Source organism: Camellia sinensis, chromosome 4 (assembly GCF_055761805.1).
Source record: "Camellia sinensis isolate YWXY chromosome 4, ASM5576180v1, whole genome shotgun sequence".
Lineage (NCBI taxonomy): Eukaryota > Viridiplantae > Streptophyta > Magnoliopsida > Ericales > Theaceae > Camellia > Camellia sinensis.
In genome coordinates, this window is record NC_138964.1 from 210,144,666 (window position 1) to 210,156,720 (window position 12,055).

General features: G+C 35.6%; 1 protein-coding gene across 1 annotated transcript; it reads right to left on the reverse strand.

Moving 5' to 3' along the window:
* Positions 1 to 2,156: 2,156 nt before the first annotated feature.
* Positions 2,157 to 5,222, reverse strand: COL2 (CONSTANS-like 2). Its single transcript, XM_028257140.2, has 2 exons — positions 3,528 to 5,222; positions 2,157 to 2,653 (listed from the first exon to the last, which is right to left on the reverse strand). The coding sequence occupies exons 1-2, from the start codon at positions 4,305 to 4,307 to the stop codon at positions 2,291 to 2,293; spliced, it is 1,143 nt and encodes a 380-aa protein (XP_028112941.2). The 5' UTR covers positions 4,308 to 5,222; the 3' UTR covers positions 2,157 to 2,290.
* Positions 5,223 to 12,055: the final 6,833 nt, after the last annotated feature.

Here is a 12,055-nt window from a genome sequence, read left to right on the forward strand (position 1 = left end):
GATATCAAAGCTAAGAGCTTCCCAACAATGATTGGGACTCCTTTTTTTTAGAGACCCTCACAACCTCTCGAACCATCAATGATTAAGATTTAAAAGGATTGTGAAGATCTTCAAAAGAAGGGGTCCAAGCACTTATCCTTCAATTGGTTCTTTTTCACTTTTCTTTTTCCCTTTTGTAAATGAATTTACATCCACGAAAGTAGACGTGATCTGTTTCAAAAATTACAATCTTGGAACAGGAGGGTATCGATTTTGTTGTGTTAAAAAAAAGAAATCATATTGTTATGACTGTGAAGTTGCAATGTTGAGATTTCATGTCATTGCAATAGTTACATGTTCTAGGATAAACCAAGCATGGATTAAGGCCTTGTTTAATGCAGCTTACGGAGGCTACTTGTAATAGTTACTTTTTGTCTTTTTTAAATTTGAGCTAGAATATTTGGTGTAGCTTCTACTCATAACTTATAAGGCAAAAATAGCTTAAACAACTTGGAAAAAAGTTGTTCTAGCGAAGAAATGGAAGGATTGTGGAATCTTTTATCAATAATTAAGGATCTTATAATCTCAACACAGCTGGAGCCTTGTAGATGTACTTTCTGAAACTGCCATTACTGAAATCCTCTGTGAGCATGATTCTCATTTGAAAAATCCGACTCAAGGATATAATGATGAACTCTGTGCAGTGAAGCATATAGGTTCAGAAAATGGCAAATAGAAAAATAATGAGATTCATATGAAAATTTATTTCAATACAAGCAGCTATCAAGTTGGACTTTAATTTTCAATTTCAGTTGCAATTTGGGAGGAGGGTTTCAATCAAAAAATGCAGTGCATTCTGTGAATTTTTCAAGAAATAAATAAATAAATTTGTGCGCCCTTATACTTATTGTTCCTTCCTGGACATGATGTTTTTATCTTGAAGTAAATACGGATATCCGCGAAGAATATATTATCCATTTCTTGGGAACATGGATTATACTACAATTAGAATATCCTACTAAATTCTCAGTTGAAAAAAAAAACGAAAAGAAAAAAGAAGAGAGCACCAGTCAGGTTGCCGAATTGGATGTTTCATTTGAAAAGAGCGAAGGTTCAAGTAGGAAGGACCACAGTATAAAGCAGAAAGCTAAGTTCAGCTAGAATAACATTCCCAACAGCCAAACAAGTTGCAGAGATTGCGAGCGAACCATGCTATTTTTTATTTTTTATCTTTTAATGTGGAAACATCGATCATACTACAATAAGAATCTCCTGCAAAATTCTTAGTGGAAAAGAAAAAAAAGAAAAAAAAAAGGAAGGAGAAGCATTAGGACTAGTCCACTGGCATTGCTGAATTGGCTGTTTCATTTGGAAAGAGCAAAGCTTAGGAAGGACCACAGTATAAAGCTGAATGCTAAATTTAGCTCAAATAGCATTCCCAATGGAGGAACAAGTTGCAGAGTTTTTGAGCGATCTATGCGAGTTTTCATTTATTTTATTTTGTTTTTGAAAAATGTTTGAGGGCCCGAAACCAGTGGCTCGAATTCGGATCGAAACCCAAAACGACGTCGTTTTGGGTTTCAATTTTTTTTTTTTTCTTTTTCTTCCTCTTCTTTCTTTTCTTCTTCTTCTTCATTTTGAACACAGGAGAAGCAGAGGTGAGAGAACGAAACAGAGGCGAGAGGCGAGAGCTTGTCGTCGCAGCTCGTCGCTCGTTGCAGCTCGTCGGCCGATTGTTGCATCGCAGCCCCGCCTCCGCCCGCCTCCAGCCCAATTTTGATGGCCCCTCCAATTCTGCTTCTCCTTCTTCTTCTTCTTTCTCCTTCTCTTCTTCTTCTTCTTCTTCCTCCTCCTTCCTTCTCAAATTCGAGCCAAATTTGACTCGAAACCCTTTCAGGCTCTGTAACGGGGCTGTTTATTTTTTGTCATTGTAGATCCTTTATCATTCCTTTCCATGCGGCTGGACTTTTTGCTTTCTCCTCCAAAAAAGTAGATCATATTGAATCCTTTTTCCACAAAAGAAAAAAAAAAAAAAAAAAAAAAGACCTTCACTGGGAGTAGACTCTGTCAGTTTTGTGATTTCCTTTGTTTTATCATTTTGTCACCAAAAAAAAAGTTGAAAAAAAGGTAAAAATATACATACATTTATCAAAACCATAGAAACAAGAAGAACAAAATTTACAAAATTACTAAGCATATATCTTTCCCATTATTTGAAAAACAAATTAGATCAAGAGATACAGAGTGGCGCTGGCAGCAGCTTTAGTAATAGCTAGTACAATCTCTTTCTTTCCCTTTTTTTGGGGGGGATTTAGAACGATGGAACGATTCCATATCCTCCTTCAGCTGCCATTAGTGATGTGGAGAACATCTGGTCAACTTCTACCTCTGCATCTGTTCTCTTTGCAAACCGGCCTTTGATCCGAGGCCTGGTTTCTGCATAGGCCTTTCTTGAGGCGTACCTAATTGTCTTCTCGAACTTTCTCGTCTTCTTCTTCTCCCTATACCTTAAAACTCTAGCCTCCCTGTCCATTGGAGTGAGTTGAGGAGGCATATGAAGAGGAGGGCTGGAGAAAAGGTCAATTGTGCCCTTGGGAGGCCTTGGGTGAGAGATTGAGACATCACTCATGGTGGATTCTGGGACAACACCAACATCCATTGATGAAACAGAGACCTGATTTCACAATCAAAGAATACATACATCATTGGTTATATTCCAAATTGCAGAATTGAATAAAAGAGGAAGCAAAGAAGAGAAAATAGACAATTTGTAAGAGTAATGTTATACAGACAGAAAATATAATTTGACATAATGATGTGGTAATAATGAGACCATTTATTTCGAAATAAAATACCCATTAATATGGCTCTTTAATTTAAAAAAATGACATCACAACATCATTCAGAGATTAGAAGTTCCCAGTAAAAGTGGAAAAAAGAGACCATAAAAGGGAAGATTAAATATGAGAAGACGATTCTCACATCCCATGTGTTAGGAGCAGGGTAAAATAGATGGTAAGAAGCATATGGCCCAAGCAGAGCAAATAAATATCAAGAAAAATGCCTAACTGAGGTACATAAGAATAACGAGTACGGATTGTTTTGAGTTTCTTTGACCTAATTGCGTCTGATAGACAAGGAATTTAAGATAAATAGATAGGAGAGAAGGGATGGGTGAACTTCAACACAAAATTATAGCAAAATCTTGAATTAAATTATAAAATAATTCTAATTTGGAAAATAGTTGTAAAGTATTCCCATTCGAATGTCATAGGAAGCTGTTGCACTAGATTGTGTGTCTCAAATTCTTCGATTCTTCTATCTCAAAGCACTAATAGTTGGTAAATTCTGTATCGAGATTTCATATCTCGAGATTCTAACATAATTTGATGGTGAATGTTTTGGGACAGAAAACAGAAAAAGTTAAAGACAGAAGATCCTTGGCCAGAAGCTCCTACCGACCACCACAAATCCAACAAAAGCCCATAAAAATGACTAGGAAAAACAGCATATATAAACTGAAGTAGTTTTTATCATGAAAAACTTACACTGTGACTGACTGAAGCAGGGTAACCATACCCACTCTTTGAGGTCTCAAACTCCATCATCTCCAACTGATAGTTATGGGTTTGCTGCTGCTGCTGCAGCTGCTGCTGAAGAACCAAACCCTTTCCCTCTCCACACTGAACTGGCACAACACTATCACCTCCATAGCTCTTCTGAGCAACATTATAATGATCTGCAAATTGATTCTCTTGACATGTATTGTACTCAGCAAGGTCCAAGTACTCATCAACAACTTCCCCACCAAACAAGAACCCATTGATGTTGTTCTGACTATTGTTGTTGTTGTTGTTGCTCTTCCCAGGATTGACTAAAAGCCATGAAGCAGCCTCGTCGTCATTGTCATCGTCTTCTTCGTCGATTGTTCGGTCGGCCTCCGGGGCCAAAAACCCATCATCCGGATCTGCCGTGGCGGTGGCCTGAGGCTCCGCGTTGCCGTAAAGGGAGACGGGTAGGGGGAGAATTGGGATGCGGTGGTGGCGGCGCGCGAGCGGGTTGGCAGCGTGGATGTCTGCGTCGCAGGCGGTGCAGAGCGATGCCGCGTCAGCTTTGCACACGAAAGCCGCCGGAGCTCGCTCGCACGCCTCGCACACCCACACACGCTCGTGGCGGTTGGCCGCGTGGATCCGGGCGTCACATGCGGCACAAAGGTAGGCCGAGTCTGTACGGCAGTATACCGTGCAGCCGGCCGACTGGCATGTGTCGCATACACGCGCCCAATTGGTTTTTCCAATACTGCTACTCTCTTCCTTCAAGTTCAACATTTTCTCTCTCTACTCTCTATTGGTTTTTTTCTTTTTTTTTGGGTCTTGTGGGATTAAAGAGTGAGTGAAGAGAATGGTGAGGGAGAGGAGGTAACTGTAGGCAAATTACAAGTGGAAGAGAATCCAAGGGATCCACACGTGGCAGGATTTTACTGGTGAAAAAAGTTGCCACATTATCTCTTGTGGTTGGCTGTGGGAGTGTTGAGAGTGGGTCCGGGGATGTTCTCGTGGGGACGGACCATATGCTTTTGTCTATTAAAAAATTAAAAGTAAATTGATGAGTTCACGATTTTATTATGAAATTAAAAAATTTTTAAATGTAATTTTTAAAATAATAAAAGTTGATTTATATTTTAATTAAATTTTAAAATGTATTTATAATTTATTCAAAAATAAATTATTAGTTACTCTCAAAACATAATACTATTAAGAAAAATTATATATCAATGTATCTATTTAAAAATAATTACGTATTAATAAAAAAATTATTAATATTAATAATTAAAATTATAAAATTTTCAATACTTTTTTTTTGAAAGTACCTTGGAAAATAATTTTCCCACAATATTATAGGTAAATAAGTAAATTATATTAATTTCTCTTTGAAATTTTAAAAAAATATATTGATATCTTTTTTAATAAAGTTAAAAGAATCAAAACTAATGTAAATGATAAATAAATACTAAAATAAGTAAAGATAATTATAAATTTTAATATTAAGGTGTCGTTTGGTAACACTTACGTTTTCAGTTTTCAGTTTATATTTACAAAAATTTTAAAAACTCAAATAAAAATTTGTTTGGTAAATTTTTTATTTATAAATCAGTGGTCTCAGTTTATAAATTTGGCAAAAAAATCTAAACTTAAAAAATGATTTTGAGTTTACGTTTTGAGTTTTCAATTTTTTTTTTTTTTACCACCCAACACTAGCTACCACCTGCCACCATTTTCCACCACCGTCTTCCGCCACCACCATCCAACCCCCACCACCACTTGCCACCAGCACTCACCACCCACCACCATTTTCCACCACCGTCTTCTGTTACCACCACTTGCCACCAGCACTCACAACCCAACTGTCACCCACTCGCCACCACCACCTACCCCCGCCACCACCACCACCACCTACCTGCCACCCACTCGCCACCACCACCTGCCACCCACTCGCCACAACCACCTACCACCCACCACCCACCTCATACCCACCCGCTACCCGCCACTACCATCCATCCGCCCCCCACCACCACTCACCACCCACCTGCCACCACCATCCACCACCCGTCACCTTTCACCCACTCGCCACCACCACCCACCTGCCACTACCACCACCACCACCACCACCACCACCCACCACCCACCTGCCACCCACCCGTCACCACCACCCACCTGCCACCATCACCCACTACCCGCCACCACCACTACCACCACACACTCGCCACCACCAGCCACCATCACCCACCCACCACCACCACCCACCCGCCACCACACGCCACCCACCACCCACCACCACATGTCATCCACCACCCACCTGCCACCACCATCCACCCACCAGTCACCGCTTTCCACCACTACCACCCGCCACTTGCCACCACTTTCCACCACCACCACCCACCCACCCGCCACTTGCCACCACTTTCCACCACCGTCTTCTGCCACCATCACCCACCTCCTGCCACCATTTTCCACCACCGCCTTCCGCCACCACCATCTGCCATCATTTTTCACCACCGTCTTCTGCCGCTACCACTCGTCACCACCCACCACCTGCCACCACTTGCCATTTCTCACTTTTTTTTATATTTTTAAATTTTTTAAACATCTTGTCTAAACCAAACGCGTTTGTAGTTTATGTTTTACTATAAATAAATAAAAATCAGTTTAAAAAATTTTTGTAAATATAAACTAAAACGTAAACGTTACCAAACAAGCGCTAAACAAATGATAATATTATTTTTCATTTACATGCTAATGAATTATTGATTAAAACAATAGCTCAAGTAAAGCTAATATAATTATATTAAAAGTGTAGAGTTTATTGTATTTTTCTAAAACTTCAAGAGATGTGAGTATATTCTACTCTAATATTATTTAGGTGGTACGCTTGACTGCACACACTAACGCCTCGTTTATTTAGATAAAAAATATTTTTTATAAAAGAAAATTCATAAAACATTTTTCAAGGAGAACATTTTGTATGCTTGGTGAAGGTGGTGGCATGGTGGTGTGTGGCAGCAGAGGTAATAGTGACGGCAATATTGATAGTGGTAAAAGCAATGATGGTGGTGTGATGTACAGAAAAGAGTGATGGTAATAGTGCGATAATATTAATAAAATTTAATTTGAAAAACATTTGGTACTTTTTTAAAGTAAAAAATATTTTTTATTCAAGTAGATTTGTTTATCATTAATTCGATAAAATATTTTTGTTGAGTTTTATTTTTCATTATATTATCGCATAACAAAAAATACAAAAATTATTTTCACCAAAACAAACAGAGTAATTTAACATTCTGTTTATAAAAAAATTTCGTTACTTGATTAGTTAAAAATACCACGTAAAACTACAAAATTACTCTGGCGAGTATAGTTAAGTGGGGAGGACTCTATGATTAAGGAAACTTGTGGAAAGGAACTACTACTATTTTAGCTGAGTCAGATGGACAATTGATGAGTTACGAAAGATTCTTTAAACGACAGGTGTCAGTCATATTTCGAGTTTGCTAAGTTTTTGTAAACTTTGACCCCGTGAGTGTGTACACGTGGTGGCTTGTTTGGCCATGTTTGGAGGGTGTATGATAGTTGTGCCAATCTGTTCTCTCTCTCCTTGTCAGCATAAATTACAACTCCAAATGTTACTCCTCAAAAAAAAAAAAAAAAAAAAAAACTATAGATCTAGTTTAGAAATTGATTATTGTAGCTTGTTTTTTATTTTTTTATAAAAAATAAAAAAATATCTAAAGTATACTAATTTTTTATATGTCATATTTTAACCAAAAATTTAAAAAATAGTCTATTTCTAAACAAGGCTAGCCAAAAAGCTAGCTTCTCAAACAACCTCATATAAAAACTAGCATCAATTATAAATATGAATTATTTCCTGTAATTTTAAAAGTTATATTCTATCTCTTGAAATTCTTAATTTCATAATAAATTGTCTATTTTATTAATAAATTATCAAGTTATTTAATAATTTTTAATGATATTACAAATTTATTTTAATTAATAATTTTAGTAATTTTATTATTGTATAAGAGAGCAATTAGAAATTTTATTTTTTACAATTAATTATGTTAAAAAAATTATAATAAGATGATATTTGTAATTTTTCAAACCATAAAGGCAATTGTATTTTAAGCAAATCTTAAGGAATATTTATAATTTATCCTAAAAAGTAAGATAAAGAGAAAGTATAATAAATTTTACAAATTTAATATAATGAAATTAATTTTTTTAAGGTTTTTGATTCATATAATACATAGTAATATTTTTATCAAAATATTGTTAGTCATATAAATAAAAAAATAATATAGTAATACTTTAACTTATTTATCTTAGTATTTTTAGATTTTTAGCATTAGTTATGAGCTATTTAAGCTTACTTAAAATAGAGTAGATATAATTATGTTAAAATTGTAAAAATTATTATATTTTATTTAAATTTCTAGAAAATATATGTAATTTAAGAGTCTTGTTCATGCACACAAGGGGGGGGAAAAGAAGGTATATATTTATGAGAAAAATATTTAAAAAGCGTAGAATATGATATATATTTTATTAATTTTAATTTTTAAAATTATTTTCTATATTTTATAAAATATTGTTGAATTTTTTTTTACAAATTAATGTGAAGCTTAAAAAGTAAAGACTCGATGTTAGTAATGGAGCTCATTAAAATTAAGGGAAAATTACAAACACCCCCCTCCAGGTTTGGTAAAAATACAGATTCCTCCCTGAGGTTTGAGAAATTACAAATTGCCCCCTAAGGGTCAAATTTTTATAACAAATTAAGGGAAATTAGGGGGGAATCTGTATAAAAATAAAAACCTCAGGGGGCAATTTGTTATGAAAATATAAACCTCAGGGGGTGGGATGTAATTTCTCAAACCTTAAGGGGGAATCTGTATTTTCACCGAATCTCGAGGGGGTGTTTGTAATTTGCCCTAAAATTAAATTATGAGAGTTAAAACTGAGAGATACTCTCAACAAATAGGGTAATGCCATGTGGCAGTCGACTAGATCAGGATCCACCTCCACCACAAGTTCGGTGACAGCAAGAAGGGAGATGACCCTGACCGACCTCATAAGATTTCTGGGTTCATGGAGAAGTATGCCTTTTTAGAATAGAAAAATATTATAATGACAGTTTTATTTTATAAAAAATGTTAACAACAGTCAAAAACAGTTTAAAATTTGTTGTTAATGATAAAAAAATATTTAATAATTAATACTTGAGTAAGAAGATAAAAAATTATTGGGTAAATTACAATTTACTTTCTTTATGTTAGGCCATTTTCTCGTTTTGGCCCTTGGAGTTTTTTTTTTTTTTTTTTTTTTTCCCATTTTGACTTTTTTCATGTTCTAAGTTTTTTCTCAATTTACTCTTAAAATTAACTTTTATTCAAAATTAGATAGAAAATGCGACGGTATCTGCGACATGACATAAAAAATATATTATTATTTGGGATTTAGATGTGTGTCGAAGGTGTGAGTTATATATATAAAAAAAATATTTGTATGTCACATGGCTGTCAATGTGTCATATTCTGTTTAATTTTGGACATAATAAGTTAGCTTTTGAAGTAAATTGAGAAAAACTTGAAACATGAAGTGTTAAAATGAGAAAATGACCAAACATGAAAGGCTCAAAGTGTAATTTACCCAATATTGTTCCTGGTAACCACATTGGAAAATTCAATGCACTTTTTTTCTTTTTTTCTTTTTTTTTTTTTTGAATTAATCAGTTGCAATTGAAGATTTTCCAAATGATGATTGTTTTTTGAACTAGAAAATAACATAATTTTCATTTTTTCCTCCTTTATTTTATTCAGGGGAGGGATATTAGGTCAATTACCAGGCCTGTTGTGTGTTTCCAAGTATACATTTTAATTGAAAACAATAATAGGTCTGTGTCTGCTACATTTTGTTAAAAGCTGACATGAATGTGTTAGACTGCATGCTTAACCAGTAGTGTCAAATATAACAGTAGACTAAGTCCTGCATACTGTCAGCATTTTAGAGAATTTTAGTGGGTAATGATGCTTTTCCCTATCTTTTTGCTGTTCCATAGCCAAACTTGTATGAATTGAATGAAGAAAAGAAAAAAGAGCAAATCTCCAGGGCAGAAGAGAAGAGTCAAGGAAAAAGGTCACACGGAATTGAGTTGATGAATACAATCATTGTAGGTGAAGGTATCTTTGATGGACTAATTTCGTGTTTGATGGGATTTTTGAATTTGATTATCTTCTCATGATGTTTTTGTGACTTTGTGTGTTGAGAAAGAAGAAAAGACAAAAATGATGAAACAAATAAATCTGAATGATAAATTGTAGTATTATTTATTGTTGTGTATCTATTTTGTACAAGAATTCCTATTATATAGGAGATGATTCTGGAGTAGGTGAGGAGTGAGTGGTGGAGGTAGGTTTGGTGGAGTGTAGTAGGTGATAGGAGTGAGTGGTGGAGGTAGGTTTGGTGGAGTGTAGTAGGTGATTTACATTTACATTAACAGCCCCCCTCAAACTCAAGGAGGATAGGTACTAGCCAACTTGAGTTTGGAGAGAGTAACAAAACAGAAAAATAAACTGATAAATAAAATAAAACAGGATAGGAGACACGGTATGGTCGTGTCAGACCGTTGTAGCAGACAGTTTACGGGGTCATGTCGGACCGTTGTAGCAGACACTGTGTGGTCGTGTCAGACCGATGTAGAAGACAGTTTACGGGGTCATGTCGGACCGTTGTAGCAGGACAGTTTACGGGGTCATGTCGGACCGTTGTAGAAGACAGTTTACGGGGTCATGTCGGACCTGATGTAGCAGACACTGTGTGGTCGTGTCAGACCGATGTAGAAGACAGTTTACGGGGTCATGTCGGACCGTTGTAAAAGCTGACAACATATGTTTTGTATATATGTTTTTTGTTTTTATATATATATATATATATATATATATTTTTTTTTTTTTTTAATAAAAATAATAATAAGAAGAATAATATGGCACATTCAACAGCATGATGGCTTAGCTTTGGTGGATGGAGTCTGTGGGGGAAGTGCAGAAGTGGACGGTGGATGCAAAGTGAGGAGAGAGAGTGGGTGTAAAGTGATGTAAAGAAAAAATAAAATAATAAAAGAAGAGAAGTAAAACAAAAAGGGTGGTGATTTTGAAAGTGGAAAATAAAGAAAGGAAAAGAGAGGGGACAAAAGTTAAATGTCTGGGTGTGATGATATTGGAGAATGGAAAAAAGGTATATAATAATTAGAAAAGTGAATGGGGTGGCCGAGAGAGAGAGTGTGTGTCGGTTGAGAGAGAGAGAGAGTATGTTTCCCTCAAAACAGTGTGTATAATAATTAGAAAACTTTGTTTTCTTTTCTCGTTTCTGGTGAGTATGTGTCCCTTCCCATTCAGGAGCCAGATATATGCCATATGTAGAGAGATAGATAACCAGAACGAGGGAGAGGTTTCAGCTGCCCGAAGCTTTGGTGGGTGGTGCGGCCGGATAGCCAAGGAAGAGAAAGCTGTATGTGTGAGAGCTCTGCGGGCTATGAAGCACGGGTACTCCAAAAATAGTGCCGTACGAGTACCGGGTACTTACCGGGTGCGGGTACGCGTACCGGTACGGCGGTACGCGTACCGGGTACGGCAAAAGAGGGTCCGGTACGTTTGGCTTATTCGGGTACGGCATGGGTACGCGACGGGTACGCCATGGGTACGGCGTGGGTACGCCATGGGTACGCCAAGGCCAATTTTTTTTTTTTTTTTTTTTTTTTTTTTTTTTTTTTTCTGCCCTTGCAAATTAGCAATTATTATTATTTTTTATTTTTTTTGGTGCCCTTGCAGATCAGTAATTTTGATGTTTCTCTGTTGTCCTGTTTGTTTGTATAAATTGTAGAAGCATATCAACAAATGATTTTAATGTTTTTAAAAAGCAATTTGAACCAGAAAAAATAACAAGGCCTATAAAGGGTAGTTCTGTGTATGACTATGCATTATGCTTTTGCTTTAGATCCTCCTAGAATTTCTTTATAAAATCTTTAATCATAACAAACTTTTAAAGTTTATGCACAAAACATTAAAAATTGATACTGTATTAGTTGATTAGTAGTTGTTGGAAATGATGCAATTTTATGTATTATGCAAATTGCAATTGACAACCTACACCAATTGAGAATTTTTTTCCTTTATTGTTGGTAATTAACTTTAAATCTTTCTTTGGTCTCCTGTTATTTCTTTGGTCTCACCCTATAAAAATAGCAAATTGATGAGCAAAAAGAAAGATTTTAAAAATAAATTATGATCACAAATTCACAGTGCATAACATATCAAAGTGAGAGATTTCACAAATATTATTTTTAACGCTTAATGGTTTTAAATTATAGGAAAATGAGTAGTTCTTTTTTTAGTTTTGATATTTAATTTTAATTTGTAGGTTGGATCCTTTAATCAAAATTATATTTTAAAAAAAATAAAAAAATATCGGCGTACCGTAGCCGTACCCGTATCGTACTTTTTTTGAGTTTTGCCGAATCGGCG